General features: G+C 45.2%; 1 protein-coding gene across 1 annotated transcript in view; it reads left to right on the forward strand.

Moving 5' to 3' along the window:
- The window catches only part of LOC308290942 (plexin-A1-like), a gene marked incomplete at its 5' end in the record, with an annotated part of 341,256 nt that overhangs the window by 219,017 nt on the left and 97,281 nt on the right, over positions 1–24,958 (forward strand). Inside the window, 4 exons of the mRNA XM_080732857.1 lie at positions 19,794–19,945; positions 20,610–20,730; positions 21,236–21,372; positions 24,444–24,611. Of these exons, the coding sequence (XP_080588983.1) occupies positions 19,794–19,945; positions 20,610–20,730; positions 21,236–21,372; positions 24,444–24,611 (578 nt within the window). The remainder of the gene's footprint in view (positions 1–19,793; positions 19,946–20,609; positions 20,731–21,235; positions 21,373–24,443; positions 24,612–24,958) is intronic.

Genomic DNA, 24,958 nt, shown 5'->3' on the forward strand with positions numbered 1-24,958 from the left:
CAAAAAATATGATTGAATTCAAGTCTCCCTGGCGTGAGTAATCAATAGAAAAAAAGTCATTTTGGGGGTGAACTACTCCTTTAAGTACCAACGTCTTAAGGATGCTATCATACAGCTTGGTTACAAAATGTAAACTGCTTGTGTTCATATTTGGAAGCCTCTGTAATGTCCATAAATCAGTTGTGAGAGGCCTGCAGCTTGCAGGAATGCCCAAGCAAAGAGCTAATAAGGCATTGACAAAATGCTGTGATAATTGGTGGTCGCCATATATGGAGGAGGCGATGCTTCCTGTACCCATGATCTGTATCATGAAATGTTGTTGAGTTTCCCAAGTTTGTGCGTCTACTATTGTTTGTGTTAACAAGAATTTCTTGTTAAATGTGAACGCAAATAAAGATGAGTGTGTGCGTGTGTTCGTGCGTGCGTGCGCCGTACGTGTGTGTGTGCGGAAAAGAACAATATTTAGAGAGAGCACGTGTGTGTTTGTGTGTGAAAGAGAAGTAGAAAACATTTGTTTGTGCGTGCACGTGTGCGCGTGTTGATGCTGCGTTCAGCTACTCTTGGTGAAGAGACTAATTTCGGAGCAGAGCAGTTTGGGCAGCTAACAGCCTTCTTCAGGGTATATTATACCCTTGTAATATGTTAAGTCCCTTGTAGGGTGGTTGGTTTATTATCATTTAAATAATTTAGTCAGACTGTGACTCTGACTGGCACCCCAGCACTGCTAAACCCTCAGGGGTCCTTAAAGTGGCTCCAGTGGTACCCTTACAGGTATGCAAACTTAGAGAGTGTAAGGGTCCATTTAGTTCCATTTGTACACTCTTAGAGTTATGGCGGCCTGTGGCCTAATGAGCATACCAAACTGGAGGTCCTTAAAATTACAAAGTTTGAGAACCGTTGTAATTGTTGAATGTTAACATTACTGAAATCATTGCATATCAATGTTTCCAGATGTGTGGACCATTGATTGAGTATTTTATTAGACAAAAATGGGGAACAGTGCAAGTATAGTCAATACAATAAAAGAATGTAGTACAGTACAAGAACAGTTAAACACGTTGCCTAAAAGAGGTTCTCCACCTCTGAACTTATTTTTGAGCGGTGGTCACACCGTCTCCTATACGTGGCCGTGTGTGTGTCCGGCCGTCCGGCCGACCGTCCGTCCGTGTCTGTATGTAGCCTCAAGGCTGCAGTACCTTTTCTGACCACACATGTTAAGGGAGGGGCGCTGTTGTTCTCACACACACACACACACACACACACACACACACACACACACACACACACACACACACACACACACACAGACACACACACACACACACACACACACACACACACACACACAGGGGGGAAGGGTGGGTCAGCATGTGTGGTCAAGTATTATTATTATTACTAGAAGCTGGGCCGCCCTTCGGGCGGCCCAGCGTCTAGTCGGCGACCTGGCCAACTCGGGAACGATGTAAATAGGGAATGAATGCCCTGCCCTTTAATGCAAACCCCATTATACCTGTTGTCATAGGACCCGTTTTGACCATCTGTTTGCCTGTGTCCATTTATGCCCATATATGGAGATAACTGTATCTGTCTGTCTGTCGGCGTCCATTTTATGTCCATATATGGAGATCACTGCAGATATAGTTCTGGGTCCATTTTATGCCCATATGCCCATATATGGAGATATCTGTCTATTTGCGTCCATTTTATGCCCATATATGGAGATCTCTGTATCTGTCTGTCTGTGTCCCTTTATGCCCGTATATGGAGATATCTGTTTATCTGCGTCCATTTTATGCCCATATATGAGATCTCTGTCGCTTTTTGTTTGTTTCTTCTTTAAGCAGAATACACAGCCTGCTTAAATCTGCATCATTCAAGTCATCCTCCCAGTCCCACGCTTTGTCGCTTGTCTTATGTTTGTCTTTGTCTCTTTTATTTTCTTTTTTGGAGCGGACCCCATGAATGCCCCACCCTTTAATGCAAACCCCAATATACCTGTTGTCATAGGACCCGTTTTGACCATCTGTTAGCCTTTGTCCCCACCCTTTAATGCAAACCCCAATATACCTGTTGTCATAGGACCCGTTTTGACCATCTGTTTGCCTTCTGTTAGCCTTTGTCCCCACCCTTTAATGCAAACCCCAATATACCTGTTGTCATAGGACCCGTTTTGACCATCTGTTTGCCATTGTCCCCTTATGCCCATATATGGAGATCTCTGCACACACAGTACCGGTTGCGGAAAACTCTGATGTCAGACATCAGCTCCGCATTCGGGGATTCATTTTATGCCCATATCTGGAGAACGCGCGTGCCGGTGGGAAGAACGGTTCTCGAGATTCACATACATACATACACATTCACAGAGATTTTTTGTTGACTCCTGGCGTACGTGATGTCAGAGCCTTTTATGAAGTGATGTCACAATGAGTCAGCGATTGTGCCGATTTCCTCAGGAACAGCCTGATGTCAACAATCAGCTCCGCGTAAGGAGATTCCGAACGTTTCGCGCCGGTTTCGGAAAACGGCGAGTCGGGTCGGGTCGAGGCCCGGCACTGCACTCCTCGCGGCGGTGGGGAACGCGCGTGCCGAATCTGAAGCCGGTGGGACGAACGGTTCTCGAGATACGCGGATTACAAACAAACAGACAGAGATTTGTCGCATTTATAGATAGATTAACAAACTGAATGTTTTAGGGTCAAATAAATTAGAGTGTGTGAAGAAACTACAGCATTGTAAAGCACACTAACCCCGCTGCACCCACCCAGTAGTGCTGTTGCACAGCCTCCACGACCACCGCTCAGTTCACACGGGTGTGATTTTTGATTGTGTGTGTGTGCGCGCGTGTGTGTGTGTGTGTGTGTGTGTGTGTGTGTGTGTGTGTGTGTGTGTGTGTGTGTGTGTGTGTGTGAATACCAGGCACATGCACACATGAACATCATAAACCTTTTATCCATCTGTAAAAAGTGCCCTCTCCAGACCATGAGTACAGTTTTTACTATGGTGAAAGAAATGCAAATACCATACCTGAAGGCAGCATTCAAAAGTTAGTTTGGTGTGGTATCAAGTACCGAAAATAGACGACCTCCAAAGCTCACAACGCGTCGTGTTGTGAGCTTGGAGGTCTGCTATTTTCGATATTTTCACCAAAAGGCCCTTTTAGAAATGTCAGCCCCTGCCTCTCTAACATTCTCTGCACGCCCCTGGTGAATACTGTATGTGCATGCTCGTTCATGCATGTGTGTTCGTGCGTACAGTACAGTATGTACGTGTGGCTGTGTTTTGTGTTTAGGAGGCTGTCAGCCACTCTTCACATCTGTTACGTTCCACATGTCTCCAAGGGATTACTTTCCAAAGTCGGATCACTGAGGCCCCAGATGGCATCACAACACGTCCAATCCATGTAGCGTTTAAGAAAACAATGCAACAAGACAAAACACATTGATCTTATCGGGGAAATACAGTCTCTCAGCGTTCAGATGTATCCACGCACGCATTTTCATTTTCTTTTGCATTACCCTGGAGGGGCGGGACCATCGACTGTTTGTTTTTCGCGTAGGCCGGAGGGACTGTGCTGGAATTGGTAGTTAGTTTTACAACTTGCCTGCGATATTACATGAATAAAGCAGAATATATACACTATATTATAGCTAAATAGATACAGGAGGAAGGTTATTGTGGCGTGCTTGGGAGGAGTAGGGGGTACAGTATAGTTGCTATGGAAACGGTAAATGGTGTCCGCTCGTCACATTGTTGCGGACTGTCCAGTTTCAAACCACAGTTTTGGGGAACCGGTTGCAACTAAGTGGTCGCTAGATTGATCTGAGCTCATTCTAAATCTTTTATGTGTACTTTTTGCCAGACCCAGGGGGTCGGCCTACAAAAGGCTTTGTCGGTCTGTCGGTCTGTCGGTCTGTCGGTCGGTCGGTCGGTCCCTCTTTTCCTCAGTGTGCCTGTGTTTGCCTCTGACTGCTCATCTGCCCCTCCCTTCCCTTGCTCGGCTGATTGCCTTGAGTGCCGTCACCTGTACAGGACCAGCTGAGTTGAGTTGGCTGACGAGCTACTGACACTATAAATTCCTCAGCCCATCTACAAGCTCAGAAACATTTCCAGCTGCTCAGCCTATACAATCCTGTGTGTTCATGTGTTAGTTCAGTGCCATACTAGTGAAAACAGCCGATCTACAAGCTCTTGCTATTAAGTGTTGAAAATGTTCCGCCCCAACTCTGTCACCCCCCCCCCCTTCCCCATGGATCAACACCTTATCGTGGTGGGGAGGTTTGCGTGCCTTAAGGATCCCACGAGCTATACCAGCTGGAGTCTTGCACTCCTGCCAGCGTCACGCTTGCCGGACAGGTCAAAGGAGAGAGGCCAGACTAAGATTGATCCACCCCCCCCCCCCCCCCTTCCTTGCATTCTGATTTTCATTGCGGGTCTGGCAGAACCAGGTGACCTGGTCTAGTTTTCTGACTGATACCATCCTATCGCTATGCAGAAACGCGTGATGGCAACTTTTTAGTATGGTTGCCTACAGGGTGTTGTCCAGCTTTATTAGGGAATTTAAGGAGCCCGTTTCTACATACCGCGACATGAGGCGGGACTACGGCTGCTATGACGCAATCGCCGTGGCGGTCCAAAGCGTTAAGCAAACAGCCGTCGGCGACGGGGTCCCACCCCTTTTACTGAGCGCTTTGGTTCCCATGGTGACGCGTCTATGCACTGCAGCAGATGTTTTAGGCGCAACGTGGAAAGGTAGCTTCTGGCGTAGTACAGGTGGCTGCTACGGCGGAAGGTTGATCTATCGAGCGCTGATCATTTCCGGTTGCCGTTGTCATCTGCCGTAGCCATCCAAAGCTTAAATAGCCTTCTATTTCATCTAGAGTAACCCGAAAAGTCTTTTTCCCAGAATTGCAGCTTACTATTAAAACATCTTTCTAATGAGAACAGACAAGCCAACAACACGATAACACCTTTTAATGTGTTGTATCTGTGTCTGTGTGTACTGATCAGTCACACATCGTTCTCCAGATGAACACAGACACACACCGCACACGCACACATACACAAACTTGTGCAACTCGTATCTCCCATTAGCCAATCAAATCCGTGCTGCTGCTGCTCATTATGGTGATTGTGTGATTTGTTCAATCAGAGCAGAAGTGAACACCTGTGGAGAGATGAGGATGGGGGGGTCCCTCCACTGGAACCCCCTCCTGTCTTCTCCGCTCACAGAAAACACACAGTAGTTGCTTAGCTTAGTTTTATCCCATTAAAATGTAGGCCTAGAATTAATTAATGCTTTAACTACTGAAAAATAGCAGATCTACAAGCTCGCAAGCTTGTAGATCTGCTATTTTTGAGAAATCTGGATTTTCCTTGCAAGTCTTTCGATATATCTTTTTAAACGCGAGCATTTGTACCTCAAATATTTGCTTCTGGGGGGTCCCTGGAACAACATATTTTGAGATGGGGGTCCGCGGCCAAATACATGTAATTTGGGGGGTCCTTGACATGAAAAAGTTTGAGAACCACTGATTTAGAAGAATGATTTAGAAGACATTTTTAGAATTGGGTCGAAAACGTTACACCTATTAAGAGTGAGTTAAGAGCTACAATCTATTTCTGTTTGTTTCGCTGGGGAATGTAAACAGGCCCGCACCGCATGACGTAAAACGCAGCACTTCCACCACTTCCGCTAGAACCAACCGGAAGTCATATCTTACCCAGGGTGATGAGGTATAACTTAATTTAAGCATAGCCGTGTTAGGATCCCAAAACCTTGGCATTATTTCCAGCGATTTCGGTGTACTTTGATGTTGCTTGGGTCTGTCTTTTAAGTTAATCTTTTCATCAGGCATTACACAGAGGATAATCTCCTTTCTCTTTCTCTAACTCTCTCTGTTTGGCAGGAGATGAGGTATCTATCTGTTTCTGGGTGTCTCTGTCTGTCTATCTATTTATCCCCTTATCTCTCTTGTGGTGTCTCTGGTCTGTCTTGTTATCTAAATTAACATGTGGGGAATTTAAGCAGGTTTAATTCATTTAAAATATGATGATTTAACCGCAGTCTCCTTCTCTGTCTCTCTCTGTCTCTGTCCCCTTCTTTCTCTCTCTCTCTTCTCTCTTTCTTAAATGTAGTGCCTGCGCTACATCTTTTATCACGAGTATTAAATTAGACTTTCATCGCCTCTCTCTCTCTCTCTCTCTCTCTCTCTCTCTCTCTCTCTCTCTCAGTGTTTTGGCAGTGTCTCTCAGCAGACTAGCAGCAGTAATTGAATTGTGCTTCTCTGTTCTCTCATTGGGTGCGGCTGAGCCAGACGTCTGTCCTATGAGGACTTCTGTGACCCTCGTCTTCTCTGTCTGTTCCCTCTGCCTCTTATCTCTCTCTCTCTCTCTCTCTCTCTCTCTCTCTCTCCATACCTCTCTCTATCTCAGATCTCTCCCACTGCCCCTCTCTCTCTCTGCCTCTGAGAAAAAAGAAAAAAAAACTCAAAAGTTGTGCTTATCATCAGGAGAGAGAGAGAGAGAGAGAGAGAGAGAGAGAGAGAGAGAGAGAGGGGACAGAGAAAGGATTGAGTTAGATTCCCTCATGCAGTCCCGACACAGAGACACTGCGATTGGCTATGGAAACTCAGCACCTTGTAAAATATACATTCCCTTTGTGTGCGTGTGTGCGTGCGTGCATGCGTGCGTGCGTGCGTGCGTGTGTGCGTGCGTGCGTGTGGGTGTGTGTATGTGTGTGTGCACCCGTGTGTGTGTCTCATTGATCGGAGAAGCGTGTCTTTTATTTACAGGAAGATGGGGATGAAGGTGATGATAATGAGGACGGTGCTGGCAGCTCGTAGAGCCAACGCAGTGGTAATAAATATGTGATGAGTCACAGAAGCAGCAGCCATTTTAAAGTGAAATAACAAAGAACTTGACTTGAGTCGCCTCGGACGCTTAAATGAACTCTCTACATCTTGCTGTGCAATTGACTGGGTTGTTTTTGTTTCAGGCCTAATTCCTCTGGCAGGGATATGAGTCCTCAACACATCAAAACAACAGCATGACACATTACTTCACAGGCCTGCATTCAAATGGCATTGGCAATTTAATTGACAGGATTCAACCATACACCGTAATTGCCGGACTATAAACCACACCTGAATATAAGCCGCACCAGCTAAATTTAGAACGAAAAACAAATGTGTACATATACAGGCCGCACCGGACTATAAGCCACAGGTTTCCACACAAATTTCACTCACTTGGGGGTGGGGGGTTGGGGGGGCTTGCCTTCCGTTTCCAAAGTTTTAGAGCTATGGTGAGTTTTACTTCCATGAGTATGCATGCTTTAATTCACAACAACCTGTCCAGTAGACCATGTGCTCTCAATCAAAGTTAACTATCCATGGTTGCATCTTCAACAACGCAGATGAAGGCTGTTTGAGCTGAAAGATGTCCCTTTAGTCCCTTGTTTGTTGGTCTGAAGAAAAATAATGACAGTTTTGAGGTCTGCACTCTGCTCTGCTGCCTCGAATCTCTGTGCCTACGTGACGTTTTTACTTTCGGTTTCGCTTTGGTTTAGATGCTGGATATTTGCCAGGCATGTCAAGCAGGACACCTAGTGGGCAAAAACGGTGTTACCGGTAAAAAATCCATAGATAAGCCGCATCGTTGTATAAGCCACAGGGTTCAAAGCATGGGAAAAAAGGTGCGGCTTATAGTCCGGCAATTACGGTACATGTTAACATGTAGCCTACATGTGACTGCATCAGTGAGTGAATCAGTGAGGACATTTTGAAGTCTTGTTATCTATCAAAAGGAGAACAAGGTAAAAAAATAATATGACTACGTTTCTCAAAATTGCCCCTTTACATAATACAGTATGAGAGAGAGAGAGAGAGTATCACTGCTAAGCAGGCGGCTAGCAGCTCATGAACCTGTGAGATATCCTTCTCAAGTGTAATATATAACTTAAGTCGCACTTTTATGTTCAGGTAATCTCTCTTGACATAATCTCCATTCAAGTCCAGGTTCTGTCACAGCCGTGCACATTGGCTCACTTTAAAAGTGGTCGATGGCTCTCTGTGAATTTCAAGTGGCTTTGACAAATCGTGGGTTGAGTCGCGGGGAGGCTCTTTGCTGGCTCTGCAAATCTGTCTCATGAACAGCGCTCTCATCGCCGCTCCAGTCCCCAAGAGGGAAAGGGCAGGTTGTGAGGGATGTCGCAGCAACGGTGACACTTACAGTACGGTAGAACTGAATATATTTACACCTACTGTAGGAAAACAAACAATTTCCAGACGCATTGGCCTCTGTGTTCAAGCTTGTTTCACAGGCATGTCAATTGGCCATGGCCACTTAAAGGCTGATTTATAAATAAAAAGATGCAATTTGGGGAAATTGCAAGTGTGGTTTTGTCGATCACACATGTCGGGGACCCGAGGAATCCGCCGGCAGGCGTTGCGGAGCATCGTGCGATTCAAATTTGGTGCTGATCAGATCCTGCATTTGGGACATAAAGCGTTTTGTTTAGTTTTTTAAGAAATACAATAGAATTTCTTTTAACAAGAGCTTGAGAATTGTCTCAAGCTCTTGTTAATACTTTTCATTGGTTCATTATAAAATGCACAGACAGATTTAACCACTTTCAGCTTCACTTTCAAAATATTCAAAAAATATCAAAGGTAGGCAAACAACGTCGCAATGTGACAATAATTTTGTGCGTCATTCTTGTATGGCGAAGTAGGGCATACATTGTTATTGTTTTTTAGGGTTTCTGCCCGACAGTGATGTTATGTTAAAACAAAGAAAGTTGAAAAGAACATTACAAAAAGCAGCTGTAACAAGAGAGAGACAGGGGAAGGACGGTGGGCACGTACGTTCCTTCCTTTAACCTATTAAGATCCGGGAACGCATTACTTTAACCATCATCTTATGCTTTAACTATTAAAAAATAGCAGATACAAGCTCACAGCGCGGCACCGAGTGCCACGCTGCGAGCCTGTAGATCTGCTATTTTTGAAAAATCGTGACAATTTGAGCAAGTCCCAATGTCTACTAAATCCTAACAGGTTTCTGAAAAAACCTATATGTTTCTATGTCAGTGGTGCTCAAACCTTTTCATGTCAAGGACCCCCAAAATGATATATGTTTGGCCACGGAACCCCCAATCAAAAGATATTTAGTTCCAGGGACCCCCCAGAAGCAAATATTTGAGTTACAAATGTCCGCTTTAAAAATACATATATTCAAAGCTTTGCACAACAACTTTCACGACTTTTCAAAAAATAGCAGATCTACAAGCTCGCAGCGCGGCACTCGGTGCCGCGCTGTGAGCTTGTATATCTGCTATTTTTTAATAGTTAAAGCATAAAACAATGGTTAAAGATGTGTAATAATGCGTTCCCGGTCTAAAGCGGTTAAGCGTGGATGTCTGGCCAGTGTTCAGACAGACAGCTCCAGCTAGCTGGCCACTGGCACAGGGAGAGAGCGCTGGCAGCGCTGGCAGCCTCGCCGCCCAGATTGATGCTCATCCGACGCGACCGGCAGCCCTTTGGGTGACTGCTGCTATTCTAAGATGTTTTTTATTTTATTTTATGCGCGCAGCCGTGCCAGGCCCTGGGCCCACTGAACTACAGTCAGTTCAACACCACTTTGATCTTGATGAGATGAGACGCGCTGCGGGAGCAGGTTAAAATGGCCGTGGTCAATAACGCTAACAAGGAGATGGGATTTGTCTCTGCGAAACACAATAAGACAAGAGGGCGCGTTTCTGCCGCGGATACTTGGATCGTGGTCGTAAAAAGACAAAAGAACGTGTCTTGTCCTCTCTCTTTTCTCTCTGTCTATCTAGTATGTCTCTCCTTCTGTGTCTGTGCCGTTTACAACAAGCACCGTAACTAGAATGATAACTATGCAGTGCATGGTTCACAGTTGTCTTTGTTATAGTTGAAGTGTGGACCCTGCCATTCACTTGAGTCGGAACGATTTTTAAAATTGCAATCTATATAGTGATTTGTCTAAACTGCCCTTTATCCTCTCTCCCTCTCTTTCTCCCTTTCCCTGGGCAGTTCTTACTCAACCAGTGTCCAAGGAAACTAATTAGAGCGTAGCATATGTATGTGCCTTTCGTTTCTCGTAGGCAGATAGCGGTGCAGTGGTAAGGCCGGCGTTCACCTTAACCGCTGTAATATAGACGTCCTTTGGGTGTCAAACTCAGAATGCAGAAGAACGCACCTCGCTCCGTATCGATCCACCACAATGCGCAGACCAACTCCTGGAATAAATAGTTAGTTGTAGGCTCAGGTGTAAGTGTAACTTTTGAGAACCTTGCGACTCCAGACACGCACGCATATTTGAGCACACTAGCTTACGCACACACACACACACACACAAAATGAGTGAGAGAGTACATAAGAACACCTAGCAAACACACACACGTACAATATTTTTACCAGGCTTTTGTAAATAATACATCACACCTTTATTGATTCAGGGCTCGCTGAAGTGCTGTCTTTTTCCCCCAGAAAGAACACACTCATACAGTATAGGTCTACGCCTGCATGTGAACTGACCCGGTGCGATCACGCTCTTCAGCATAGCGCTAGCCACCGGGGCAGTGGGAGGCGTAGTCCGTTGCTCCGATCTTTGTGAGATAGGAGTTGTCAATTCACCCCGTGTGCCTATGTTTCCCAGCAGCTTGCATTCCGGTTACTACCTGTCTTTTATACTGGTACTATAGCAGTGCATAAAATAAGATGCATCCCCTTCGATGGAGCGAGAAGGAGAGAGAGAGAGAGAGAGAGAGAGAGAGAGAGAGAGAGAGAGGTTGAAAGGGATACTGTTGAACCTCAGCTAGGGGCCAGGGTTATTCCAACGTTGCTGGCATTGTGCTCGGAGCTGAAGCTAGTTGGTTATTCTGCATGGCTGTTCCCTGTGGGACTGCATTGGCCAGAGAGAGGTGCATCAATTATCCATAGGTCCATAGCCTGCCGTTCCTCTCAACTTTAGACTTTTATATCCACTTTCATGTCAGTCAACTTTATCTTTGTTTGGGTGTGGAGACTGTGGACATGCCTTAATGCTGCTTCTATTTTCGCTTCTAAAGACTGAAATGAACCACTTAAGCCCTCTATATTTCATCATATGATTAATAGCGGAAATGGCTGATCTAAACGTGTTGTTAGCTTATAGATCGCACATTTTTTACATATATATATTTTTTTTTTTAACTTTTTTCTCCCCACCTAAGTTGTATAACAACATTCCCATATAGGGCTTCCAGGTTGAAAGTGTTTAAATTCAATGAAGCAGTACCGGGTCTCAGGTCACACACAATGCAAGTCCAAAATACGATAATTCAGCAAAGGCAGTTCATCATAGTCTGTTAACAGTCCATTCCACTAACCTTATTCCCAGTCATGTGCACGTCTAGAATTCCCCTGCTTGCCTTTGAACCCATTAACTTGGCAAATATGGATTACTTGGGTTTTATCCATGCATGTCTTAACGGTATTCCCAGTGGGAAAACATGAGGCCCTAAGCACCATTCCAGTTTCTAAACACATTAAAAGGACCCGAGCCGGGACCAGTCGCTTCCATGGAAATGCGATTCCCACCTGAAATGTCGAATTCCCAGTTTTTCTGACCTTCTGAACCAATTAACTCTACTCAAGGCTCCCTTGTTTGCTTGAGCGTTAATAGTTTATTCCCAGTTGCTGTGGTGGAAGGTAACTAAGTACATGCATACACTCCAGAAACATAGATAGATAGTTCAAGAGTATAATTTGACACAGTTGGTGTTGAAGCTCATTAGCGATGTGAGATCAACATCCTGTTAAGCTTTAGCGGAAAAAAGTTAAATTGCAGATCTACAAGCTCACAATGCTGCCCGTCTCAACACATTGTCCCTGTAGATCTGCTATTTTCAAATATAGGGCTGAAGTGGTTGATGTATCATGTATTATGTACGTTATTACAGTGGTTCTCAAAGTGGATTCCAGGGATTTTGTGGGTTCCTTTATGGGGGTCTAAATTGACCCAAACAAGTCTGTAACTCCAACAGTGTACAAATGGAACCAAATGAACCCTAACAGGTTCATTTGGTTCCATTTGTACACTGTCAGAGTTAAGGGGAGACCTTGAAATTTGGAAGTTTGAGAAACACTGCGTTATTGTACACCACTGCTGTGAAGTCAGCCGTTGATGCCCAGCATCAGAAAGGTTTAAATATAATATATAATGACTCTTCACAGTACCTGTTCAAAGGCAAGAGCCTTCCGTTGTTAGATCCGCTGTTATATCAGGTAGTTGTTGTATACAATATACCAAACTTTATGCACTTGTACAGCTTAGGATGCTTTTTTCATTCTCTTTGCTCTTTGCCTTTCGCACTCTCTTTCCTTCCTAAGTCATTATTACTTATTATTTTATCTTTAGAAGTGTTGTTTTTGTAGTTTTTGCTGTTATTTTATATATACCACTGCATTGTCTGAAGGAAGCCGAACAAAAATACGTTTTACTCTTATGTACCTGTACAAAATGCGTAGCAATAAAGTACAACCTTGAACCTTGAGGAGTTTGGACTCCCACCCCCTCCTCACACACTGCCCGCTGATAGCATCAACCTAAACCCAACAATCCCCATGTTTATGCATCCCAACTCTGAAATGCACAGGAAAGTCAATTAAAATCAGCCCACCTTTACCAGTTGCAACATTAAAATGGTGAAGACAATAAGGCATCAGAAATTACAATACAATAATAGAGGGTATGCATGCATAAAGTGAATGGCAAATCAAGTGGCAAAGTGATTTTAATGTTGTTTAATGCAACAAGATTCTGTTTGGATATACAGTATGGACTGTCTAGGACACAAAGTAGTTTTTTTGCCCCTCAGTAGGCATTCCCACATAACTTCCAGGTGTGATGATGTCACGAACACGTCTCAGTGATATTCCCATGCTGTTTCACTGAACATGTCTCAGTGATATTCCTTATCGTCGTTGTCGGGTGAAAACCTTGTATGTCCAAAACCGTTAGTTTTGCATTTATCATTTTAAAAATGATTTAAACTAGTGAAAACAGCCGATCTACAAGCACACAACGCCTTGCACCGCGAGGCGTTGTGTGCATGTAGATCTGCTGTTTTCACTACTTTTGTTTGACAGCCTTTTATGATGAAGCAGGGTTTCCTTCGCGAAAGAACGTACACTTTTGAAACTTGGAGATACAAGGTTTCCACCCAACAACGACGTTATGCTGTGTCACTGAACATGTCTCAGTGATATTCCTTATGCAGTTTCACTGAACATGTCTCAGTGATATTCCTTATGCAGTTTCACTGAACATGACTCAGTGATATTCCTTATTGTCGTTGTCGGGTGAAAACCTTGTATGTCCAAAACCGTTAGTTTTGCATTTATCATTTTAAAAATGATTTAAACTAGTGAAAACAACCGACCTACAAGCACACAACGCCTCGCACCGCGAGGCGTTGTGTGCTTGTAGATCGGCTGTTTTCACTACTTTTGTGCGACCGCCTTGTATGATGAAGCAGGGTTTCCTTTGCGAAAGAACGTACACTTTTGAAACTTGGAGATACAAGGTTTCCACCCAACAACGACGTCATGCTGTTTCACTGAACACGTCTCAGTGATATTCCTTATGCAGTTTCACTGAACACGTCTCAGTGATATTCCCATGCTGTTTCACTGAACATGACTCAGTGATATTCCCATGCTGTTTCACTGAACATGGCTCTGTGATATTCCCATGCCAGCGTTTCCAACCACATTAACAGCGTTCCCTGGTTTGAAGCGGCTTCCAGGCTTAAACCCACAGGTCATGTGGTAAGTGTTACCACGGTGGCCACATAGCGAGGCAGCCATGCTGCAGTAGTTTGTGTCTAATGTTCACGTGCAGGGAGCTAACCCCTGCTGTAATATCATGGGATGTGATGTGGTTAGCACAGTACACTGCATGTGAGAGCTGTGGACAAGGGCTTTGTGGCATGGATCACAGACTACCTTTCAGAAAGGCCACAGTCTGTGAGACTGCAGAGCTGTCGGTCTGATGTGCTGGTGAGCAACACGGGGGCCCCGCAAGGAACTGTGCTCTCACCCTTCCTGTTCACTCTCTATACATCGGACTTCCTCTTCAATTCCAAGACCTGTCATCTGCAGAAGTTCTCAGATGATACCGTGGTGGTCAGCAAGATCTCGGGTGACAACACGGCTGAGCACGATGGTGTGGTTAGGGACTTTGTGCAATGGAGCGAGGCTAACCATCTCAGGCTCAACGCAAGCAAGACCAAGGAGATGGTGGTGGACTTCCGCACCTCCAAGAGAGTCCCCCCGGTGCCAAGCACCATTAACGGTGAGGTGGTTGAGCTTGTGGATAACTACAAATTCCTCGGAGTACACCTGAATAGTTCACTGGACTGGTCGGACAATGCACAGGCGATTCACAGCAAGGGGAAAAGCAGGCTGTTCCTCCTGAGAAGACTGAGATCGTTTGGGGTGTGCAATAGGATGCTACAGATGTTCTATCAGTCTGTCATGGCAAGTGTCCTCTTTTTTGGTATAACATGTTGGGGTGGCAACAACAGAGCAGGTGACACGTTTAACCTAAACAGACTGGTGAAGAAAGCAGGCTCTGTCGTCGGGTCCTCTCTGCAGGGGGTGGAGGAAGTAACCAGTGTGCGCACAGCGAGGAAGCTGGATTCCATCTTGGAGAACTCCTCCCACCCCCTCCATCTAGAGATCACCAGTTACTGGAGTAAGAGAGGAAACGACCGCTTTACCTACCCAGGACGGAGATGTGAGAGATTAGGAAAATCTTTTGTACCGGCTGCCCTTAAGCTGTACAACGAGACACATAACGGACGCTTGAAAAGGTCTCCCTTCCTAACTTAGACTGACGGAACCTTTGCTGTATTGACATTGACCTCTAAGGAACTATTGCTGTATTGACTTTGACCCAAAAGGACCGTCCAGGAAGAGTGCTCATGTGCGTCTTGCGGTGACACGCTTCCTAGTTTCTTCTTTTTTCGCACTGATTTTTTTTGACTTTGCACTATTAGTTTGTGTTGGTAGTTTCTGAGTATTTTTGCTTTGTTTAACAATGACAGTGAGATACTTGTTTGCACTAACTAGCATTGACTGCTATGGTCTTTTTTGCAAGACACTTTATGTATATATACTTAATATATTATTCGCCCCCTCTATTGATGCACCTTCTCTTTATTGGTACTGTACTGCTCTTTTTTTTGTTCTCTTGTTTCTTTCCCTCTTATCTATTTTTTCTTACGTCTCTGTAACTTTGTAAATAACTGTATACTGCTGTGCCACTACTGGACAACTGAATTTCCCCCTTGGGATAATAAAGGTATCTATCTATCTATCTATCTGACACCCACAGTGAACCAAGCCCCAACTCTTGAGAGTGTACTAATGGAACCAAATAGAGCCGTAAAGGTCCATTTAGTTACTCTAAAGAGTTGCACATGGATACATTTACACTGATGAGTTGCACATGGATACATTTACACTGATGATTTTACACAATGTGTGTAAGCACAGGGTGAAAGGAAGGAAGGTGGACAAAATGAAGGAAACTACTACTATAAAGCTATAATAAAGTTGACCTAGCATCAGGCACGTGCACACATAGACAACAAAGGGGGCTTGAGTCCCTGCCCTTTTATCCATAAAAAGTGCCCTCTCCAGACCATGAATGCAGTTTTTACTGTTGTGAAAGAAATGCAAATGCCCTCTTTCCATGCCATACCTGAAGGCAGCATTCAAGAGAATTGCCTTGTCCAAACTCTCCTGAATTTGAAAGCAGCATCTTATGTTGAAAGAATTGCACTCTGTGTAGAAATCAAGCATCGAACATAGCGTGTGAGCTTGCATTGGAGGTCGGCTATTTTCGATATTTTCACCTAAAGGCCCTTTTAGAAATGTCAACCCCTGCCACTTCCGACCCTCAGTGCCCTGCTATAGCACTGAGCAGCAGGTTGAGTTGTATGGATTTTGCAGCTTTACATAATCATTCATTAGTTTTTTACATACAGTATATTTGAAATGCGTGTTTCAAATTACTATTACTGTACTTGTAACGGGATACTTTGACATTAACGGGGGTTATTTTTGCCTTTATAGGTTCCCGAAACATCTTCTACTTCCACAGACTCATTGTTGTGGTCGGTTTGATCAATCCATCTATCTCCCTTAGGCCTGATTCGCGCTCGGCGTCGCGCGACAAAAATAGCCGACCTATACGAGCTCACTGCTCAAGCTAATAACTTTGTGGCTGTTTTCGGCGTGCGACACTGCCGTACGCCGAGGCTTCAGGCTTGAATGTTTCGTGGCTAGCTGCCAATCACTGAGGTCACACGCTGCTGTGCCTCGTGTTGCCGTTTTGTGGTTCCACTTCTAGATTAACTTGGCACTTGTTGTGGGGGTAAAGTCACGGCTGCTGGCACGGTGCCACGATGACAGTGAGCTGGATGGGTGGGTGGGTGCGTATGTAGGGTACCTAGTGCATTGGGTCTCAAAGTGGGGTCCTTCGGGGGGGGGGGGGGGGGGGCGTTGGTACCAGGACAACAGCCCTTAACAGTTAATATGGGTGGCTGTGGCTCAGGTGGTAGAGCAGGTCGTCCAGTGATTCGACGAATTCCGTGAGCCCTGACGGTTCGAATCCCGTCTCCTCCTGTCCACGTGTCGAAGTGTGTCCTTGGGCAAGACACCGTACCCCACATTGCCTACAATGAGTCGGTCGGTGCTAGTTTGCCACCGTTGGTGTGGGAATTGGGAGGACGCTGGTGTCGACTGTTCGCCTCTTCACCTCCCAATGTATGAGAACCATTACCTAGAAAAGCGCTATAAAAATGCAATTAAATAGAAATGCAATTAAATAAAAATGCAATTCATTTTAATATTTAATTTCAAGGTTTTTTCAACCACTCTATACATATTAGTTAAATTAAAGGACTTACTGTATAGAACATTATTTTATACATTTAGGTACAATATCTTTAATTTTTTTAACCATTTTGGACCGCCTCTATTTATGCCATGGACCACTAGTGATCCGTGAACCACCGGTTGAGAAACAGTGGGACAGGCTATGTTAAGGTTCCCTAGCTGCTGTCAGTGTGCCATAATGCCTGCAGGCTATGGAGAGACGGGTGCTTTAGTGCCTATAGATGTGGCGCTGATGGATTAGACACCTCCAAAGTGGGGCTGCGCTCTCTCTTCTGCGCACACAGGGTGTCTGTATTTGACAATCTTCACAGTGTGGGTCCTGCTATGCATGTGGTCGGGTGTCATACCTTTAAGGCTTCCAAAAAAGAAAAAGTCTTCAGATCCCGGCTCCACACCACACGGGCTGTCCCCACAACCCCTGGAGGCTTCTCTGTGTTCCAAAGGTGTCCGTGTCCAGCTGGCAGCCACAGCGCTGCTGACATGCTGCTTGCGAGTATGCTAGCACAGTCCCCGTCTCTCTCTCCCCGGGTGTCTCGCTGGCTTAGGTGCTTATAGTTGGGCTTCCATGCCTCTATGACCCATCTGCTTTGCTCGGAGGGAGCCAGGATCCAGATATAAATGCATAAGGGCGGTTTGGCGCCGGCGACAGAGCTATCTCGGGGACTGATGTCCGCTTGAATGATGGAAGTCTCACATCCGAGAAACAGAGGGGTCAGGGCTTTGTGTATACGTTTGCCAATTCACGGTCCGCTTCCAAAAAACGTTGTTTTAATGGAATTCAGAGGCCTGTACCGTTTATATTAGAGTTATTCTGTGTTATTTCTGTGGACTTTTAACCACTTGAACCGTCTATTCTCAGGAAAAAGCAACCTGGTTTGCAACTGCACTTTGCAACACGGGTCAACTTTTTTTTCCCGTCCGAACCAAACCTCCAACCAAGCCAAAAACAAGAACACATCACAACGTGTTGTGAGCTTGTAGATCGTCTATTTTTTGGCTAATGTCCCCCAGGGTCCCCACATGGATGCTGGGGTTAAATTTTGTGCTTTGGTGGCTTTCCTTGCCCTGACATTTGGCCTTTGTGCCCTCATAAAAATATACTACGTCAAAGGTCAGGCGAACTTGCCCCTAAAATGATTACATCCCAGGCCTGGTAACAAACGGAACTCATCTGAGCTCATTAACGGCACATTGCACACATAACACGGTGGAAAGGATTTGCAGCCTTCCAGTGCTGTGATGTACAATAGGCCAGAGGCTGCTTGGCTAGCGGCCCGGTGGCTAGCGGGTGCTACGGCTTGATAGAGTCCCGTCCCCGAAGACGGTCTGCGGTCTCAAACGGAATCGACTCTACCAGATGATAGTGGCCAGTGTGGGTAGGCTAATCTAATCTCCCATGCTCCGCAGTTCTCTCTCTCTCTCTCTCTCTCTCTGGTTCAGTGTTGGGGCTTGCCGCGCTGGCTGGTACAATGTGTTTGTGGCGTTCTGGAGGCATTTCTAACCACCTCCAACGTCCCGGTTGTCTCCATGCGGACAGCGGGACATGTGTTGTCCATTATACACGTGCCCCCGAGCTGCATGGTTGCATGACACTGCGCTCCAGTTTATTTGTGTGTGTGTGTGTGTGTGTGTGTGTGTGTGTGTGTGTGTGTGTGTGTGTGTGTGTGTGTGTGTGTGTGTGTGTGTGTGTGTGTGTGTGTGTGTGTGTGTGTGTGTGTGTGTGTGTGTGTGTGTGTGTGTGTGTGTGTGAACGCGCAGTGCTGCGGCAACACAGGCGTCTGAGGTCGCACAACGTCTACAATCAACCTCACAAACCGGCCTGCGCTCTCTCTCTCCCTTTCTCTTTCACTCTCTCTTTCTTTCTCTCTCTCTTTTTCATTCTTATGTAACTAGATATAATTGTGGCAGTACCACAGCATCGTTGGTACTGTTTGTAAATGATGTGTCTGTCACACTGTGTGTGTGTGTGTGTGTGTGTGTGTGTGTGTGTGTGTGTGTGTGTGTGTGTGTGTGTGTGTGTGTGTGTGTGTATGCCTTGTAAGCACTTTTGAGAACATCAAAATATAAAGTGTGCATTTCCATTTGTGTCATCCCCTATAAATCATTGTACAAAATGTAGTGCGTGCGTGCGTGCGTGCGTGCGTGCGTGCGTGCGTGCGTGCGTGCGTGCGTGCATGCAAACATGTTGATGTTTCCATAGTGTTTGTAATGCCTGATTTATGTGTGACTGTGGGTGTTTCCCTGCGAAAATAACAGATCTACAAGCTCACAATGCATCGCAGTGCAATGCATTGTGAGCTTGTTGTGAGCTTGTAGATCAGCGAGTGTTGCTGTTGCTGGGATCAGAGCGAGATGAAAAAAAACCCACTGATGCTGTTTTTATGAGTCTGTCAAGTGCATGTATGCTGCAGTAGTTTACATTCTGTGTGTGCGTGCGTGCGTGCGTGCGTGCGTGCGTGCGTGCGTGCGCGACAGCAGCAGCCAGCGTAATAACTTCCAATTAGACACACATGATGACAGTACTTTGGTTCTGTATGTTGCTACATATTGGTGTTTTTTCAAAGTCGAGAGGTGATTTCTCTTCATTAAAAACTCAAATCAGCTAGAGTATGACCATTTCCCCCTAATATTTGTGTCTAAATGACTGTGTGCGTGCGTGCGTGGGTGCGTGCTTCACTGCGTGCGTGCGTGTGTTCTTGAGGCTACTTCCCTGCTGTGTGAGTGTCTATTGACTTTTAGTTCAACACATCTCACCTCCAAGATCTCTGACTTCTAGTATTGACTCTGTCTGTCTGTGTGTCTGTGTGTCCTCTCCAGTTGTTTCCAGAGACAGGTCCCAGACAGGGGGGGACGAGGCTCACCATCCTGGGGGAGAACTTGGGTCTTCAGTTCGAGGACATCCAGCTGGGCGTCCGACTGGGCAAGGTGCCCTGTGTGCCCATAGAGGAAGAGTACATCAGCGCCGAGAGGTGAGGGGGACACACACACGCGCACACACACACACACACACACACACACACACACACACACACACACACACACACACACACACACACACACACACACACACACACACACACACACACACACACACACACACACACACACACACACAAGCTGGGCTCAAACACTACAGGCCAGAGCCAGGCTCGCCGAGTTTTGCACCCATTCAGGGCTCTTGCGCACGCGCACACTCACGCAGTGGAGTGCAGGTCAGCATCGAGGGAGGAGAAAAATCGAATGAAAAAGTAAATCCATTCTTTAACATCTTGCTAACTTTACAGTATGTACCTCAGCGCCTTTTGCCATGCACCTTTCACATTCTACAGTATGCTGTACAACATGGATCCATTGCCTGATAAAAGTAAATATGCCTACCTTTACGCCAATGATTACCTACCAATAAAAAGTTTTTATTTCTGTGTATTGCTGCATATAGTACTGTAGCCTACACCAGAAAGCTTGTGTTTATGTCTGCTTTGCAACGCTCTCTCTTCTCCCTCCCTCTCCCTCTCTTCCTCCCCTTCTCTCTCTCCCTGTCCTTCCCTCTCCATGTCTTCGGTCCATATGGGCATGTTTGGGTCATTTCTTTCATTGCTTCCATCCCTCCCCTGTCCTTGTGTCTGTCCACAGGATTGTGTGTTTTCTGAACGATGCTACAGGCTACCGCGTTCAGGAGGCTCACGTGGAGGTGTGTGTCAGAGACTGTCTCAACGACTACAGAGCCCTCTCACCCAGACCCTTCACCTTTGTGGTAAGACAATCCATGCTAGCGAGCTTGTAGATCTGCTATTCTGCTAAAATCGTGAAAATGTGTGCAAGTCTTGAATATTTTAACCTGATTCTATAAGTGTCTTTTTTTAAAAACCTATGTTTCTATGTCAGTGATGCTCAAACCTTTTCATGTTAAGGACCCCCAAAATGATATGTAAATTTTTGCGGTTTGGCCACGAACCCCCATCTCAAAATATGTTGATCCAGGGACCACCCAGAAGCAAATATTTGAGTTACAAAGGTTTAAAAAGATATATTCAAAGATCTGCTATTTTTGAAAAATCTGGAAAAATCTAGATTTTGTCTTTGAACTTTTCAATAGTTAAAGCATTAAATAATTCTAGGCCTTAACTTAACTTAACTCTTGCGGTTCATTGGTCACAAACAGATAGCGTTCAGTTAATTCACTTGACAAACATACGTCATTCACAACACTGGTTACAACAGGCATAGTTTGAGTTGATGTTTTGTGTTGCGATGTCCAGACGCCGTTCTTCACGCGGATCCAGCCGTCCCAGGGACCGTTATCTGGAGGGACCCGGGTCACCATCGAGGGGAACCACCTCAATGCTGGCAGCTACGTCACCGTTAGCATAGGACGACAAGCATGTCACTTTAAAAGGTAACCGTGTGGTTGTGTTTGTGTATTCTTACATATAGGGTGTGCCAAATGTAGTTCTAAGAGTGGCCATTTCTTGGGTAAACACAGCCTTACACAGGTGTTCTGATTAGACTATAGCATTAGTTCTATGCAATCAAACAATTGAAACACCTGTGTTTTGACCCAAGAAATGGCCGCTAAGGACTACAATGACGTAGCCGCTGGCACACACTATAGGCCTATACCGATGTGTCCTGTTGAGATTGGCACATTTCACCCAGGTTTTTTCATCTCACTCACATCACTTTGTCTGCTGACCTCACTCAGCAACGACATAAACAGAAAATAAACAAAAATAAAAATAAAACAATTCACAGGAGGCAAGCAGTGATCACCCCATGATGTGCACTGCAATGTAGTTTCAAATGCACCACATTGCGGGTGTTTTTTGAGAGTGAAAAAATAAAATAAGAAGACATGTGTGACGTGTGATCTGGGCAGCTTGCCCCAGGAAATGTGCCAATCTCAATGGGGAACAACGGTATGTACCGTATATACATTCAATGGTGGGTATATACAGTGCAGTAGTGTGAGAGTATGTGTTTGTGTATACCGGTAGTTACAATCTATGCATTCAATGGTGTGTGTGTGAGAGCAATCGTTTGACTGTGTGCATAGCTATTTTCTCATGTCAGAGGTGTGTTGGAATGTGTGTACACACACACACACACACACACACACACACACACACACAGACAGACACACACGCTCACAAACACGCGCACACACACTGCATGTGTGTGAGATGATGCTAACAGCAGCATGTCTCCTCCATGTCAAATGCAGGGATTAGCTCCTGCAGGCTAATCTCCCATTCAAGCTTTGATGTCAACACACCCAACTATTCCTCCACTGCAGTAATCCTACATCACCACTGTGTGTGTGTGTGTGTGTGTGTGTGTGTGTGTGTGTGTGTGTGTGTGTGTGTGTGTGTGTGTGTGTGTGTGTGTGTGTGTGTGTGTGTGTGTGTGTTATTATATATCAGCATGAATATGATTTATATAATTTAAGAATGTCTATATACAGTATGTCTTATGCAAGTGTGACTGTGACTGCTCGTGCACGTGTGTGCATGTGTTGGCGTGCACGTGTGTGCACGTGTGTATCCCCGACCGTGTTTGTGTGTGTGTGTGTGTGTGTGTGTGTGTGTGTGTGTGTGTGTGTGTGTGTGTGTGTGTGTGTGTGTGTGTGTGTGTGTGTGTGTGTGTGTGTGTGTGTGTGTGTGTGTGTGATCTCTGAGGGGTTCCTGGGGCTTGTTCTCATTGTGACTGGGGTTGCTATAGTTACGTCTCTCTGTCTCTCCTCTTCTACCTGAGTTTGCTGTAGTGTGACATGCAGCGCACACACACACACACACACACACACACACACACACACACACACACACACACACACACACACACACACCGCGCACGTGCACACAGAAACACATCATACAGAGAGCTCATAGCATGACAGAGTGGCCCAGAAATGCAGCCACCACTCAACTGTGCTAAATACATATTAGATAATGTAGCTGTACGCACTCTAGACTGCAATCGAAAATGTTATTGTGCCTGTGGGACACAGGAAAACACACACACATACACACACACACACACACACACACACACACACACACACACACACACACACACACACACACACACACACACACACACACACACACACACACACAGACAGACACTCAGCCGATCATGCATTTTTAACTAACATTCTCTCTCTCTCTCCGTCTCAGGAGTGCTGCTATAGCCTCCGTATCACTTCACCAGCAGTCATATTCTGCAGTGCTCTTTGAGTTTAACCACTTGAACCCTATAGCGTCCCTGATTCCAGAGTTGAACATCCGGTTGAAAATAAGCCATCTACAAGCTGGCTATATGCCTGGAAATGAGTCTTTCTTCATTCTCCCATTCCTCTCATTATACTTCTACATCCGCCCTTTTTTTTGGGAATAACAACAGTTATTCCTGTTTCCCTGGTTTGTTGTAGCTTGTTTTGAATGTGCCTTCAATGTAATTTGATGTGCATCTACATGTCAGTATTATGCATTGCATGACCCAGACTACCCCACACTTTCAAAAGGTGAACCTTTTATAATGATCCTCATCGGAACAGCATCACCCCCCCTCCCCCCTCCCTGTCTCTCTCCCTTTCTGTCTGTCTTGTAGTGGATTTTATGAAATCTTATTCTAATATAGAATTGAATTTCCACAAGGAATAGTGAACATGAATACAATATATTTATTAAACGATAAATGAGATCTCTCGAGGCAACACGCATGCATAGTGTCCCTCCAGATTCTCAGGCCAGTCTCTTCTTATAGGAAACAGTGTCACAAGAATAGCTGAAGGTGTGTCTTGTAGACAGAGTCTAAAGATACAGGTCTATTCTTACAGAAGTCTTCCATATATGGACTGGCAGCTGTCCGGATGGACTTGCTATCAAGTCAGTTTTGTTGTGGAACGTATCTTTAACTTAAACAGAGTGAAGAGTGACAAATACACATAGCACATACCGGTATATTGACTGTTAGGGCTGTCACGATATGACATTTTACATGACGATTAATTGTCACTCAAATAATTGGCGATTAACGATTTAATTGTGTTTTGGTCGTTGATAATTACATTTCTGTTTAGCTTTTAGGCTTTGAAGTTGCACATGGTAGATATGATACATAACCTAAATATACAAATACATTACTGACATATTTGACAACTTACTACTTAAAAAATAACATTGATAGTGGAAATAGCCGATCGCGACGCGTTGTGAGCTTTTAGATCTGCTATTTCCACTATTTCTGACATTTTTCAACATTCACGATTATGACGATTATGACAAAATAATTGCGATAATGTCAAATAATCACGATTAGACGATTATGTAATAATTGTTACAGCCCTATTGACTGTCATATAAAATTCTACTACACTCTCTACCTCTCTCTCTCTCTCGCTGTCTGTCTTTCTCTCTCACACACGCACACAAAGTGATCGTGGTCTGCCCTCTGTGTCTGGTCCCGCAGGAGGAACTCTCGTGAGATCGTGTGCGTGACCCCGGCCGGGGCGGCCCAGGGCAGCACCGCCGTCACGGTGGACATCGACGCCGCCGAGCTCCGGAACCCCGAGGTCAAGTTCAACTACACCGATGACCCCACCATCCTCCGCATAGAGCCCGACTGGAGCATTGCCAGGTAAAATCATAGACTGTAAAAAAATATGGACAGTGGAAAGCCATTGGTTTCTATGCTGTGCAAATGAAGCTTTTTTGGCCGTTGTATGGGTGCCGCCATCATTGTTTTAATGGTACCCAAGGAATGCTATTGGCTGCCTACGGTCACGTGCAACTGCAGGGATACATGGGACATTGTCTTGAGCTTGCCGAAAATAAAGCACACGAAGAAAAATCATCACAAGCCTATGATCTTACAGCATACCCTGTTATAATATCAAATATGACATAAATATGACAAATTGGACCATTATTTTCTCAAAAGCAAATCATGGTGATTGAAACGAGGCTTTAAACTAGCGACAGGAA

The sequence above is a fragment of the Nannobrachium achirus genome (assembly GCF_963921795.1).
Source record: "Nannobrachium achirus genome assembly, chromosome: 9".
Lineage (NCBI taxonomy): Eukaryota > Metazoa > Chordata > Actinopteri > Myctophiformes > Myctophidae > Nannobrachium > Nannobrachium achirus.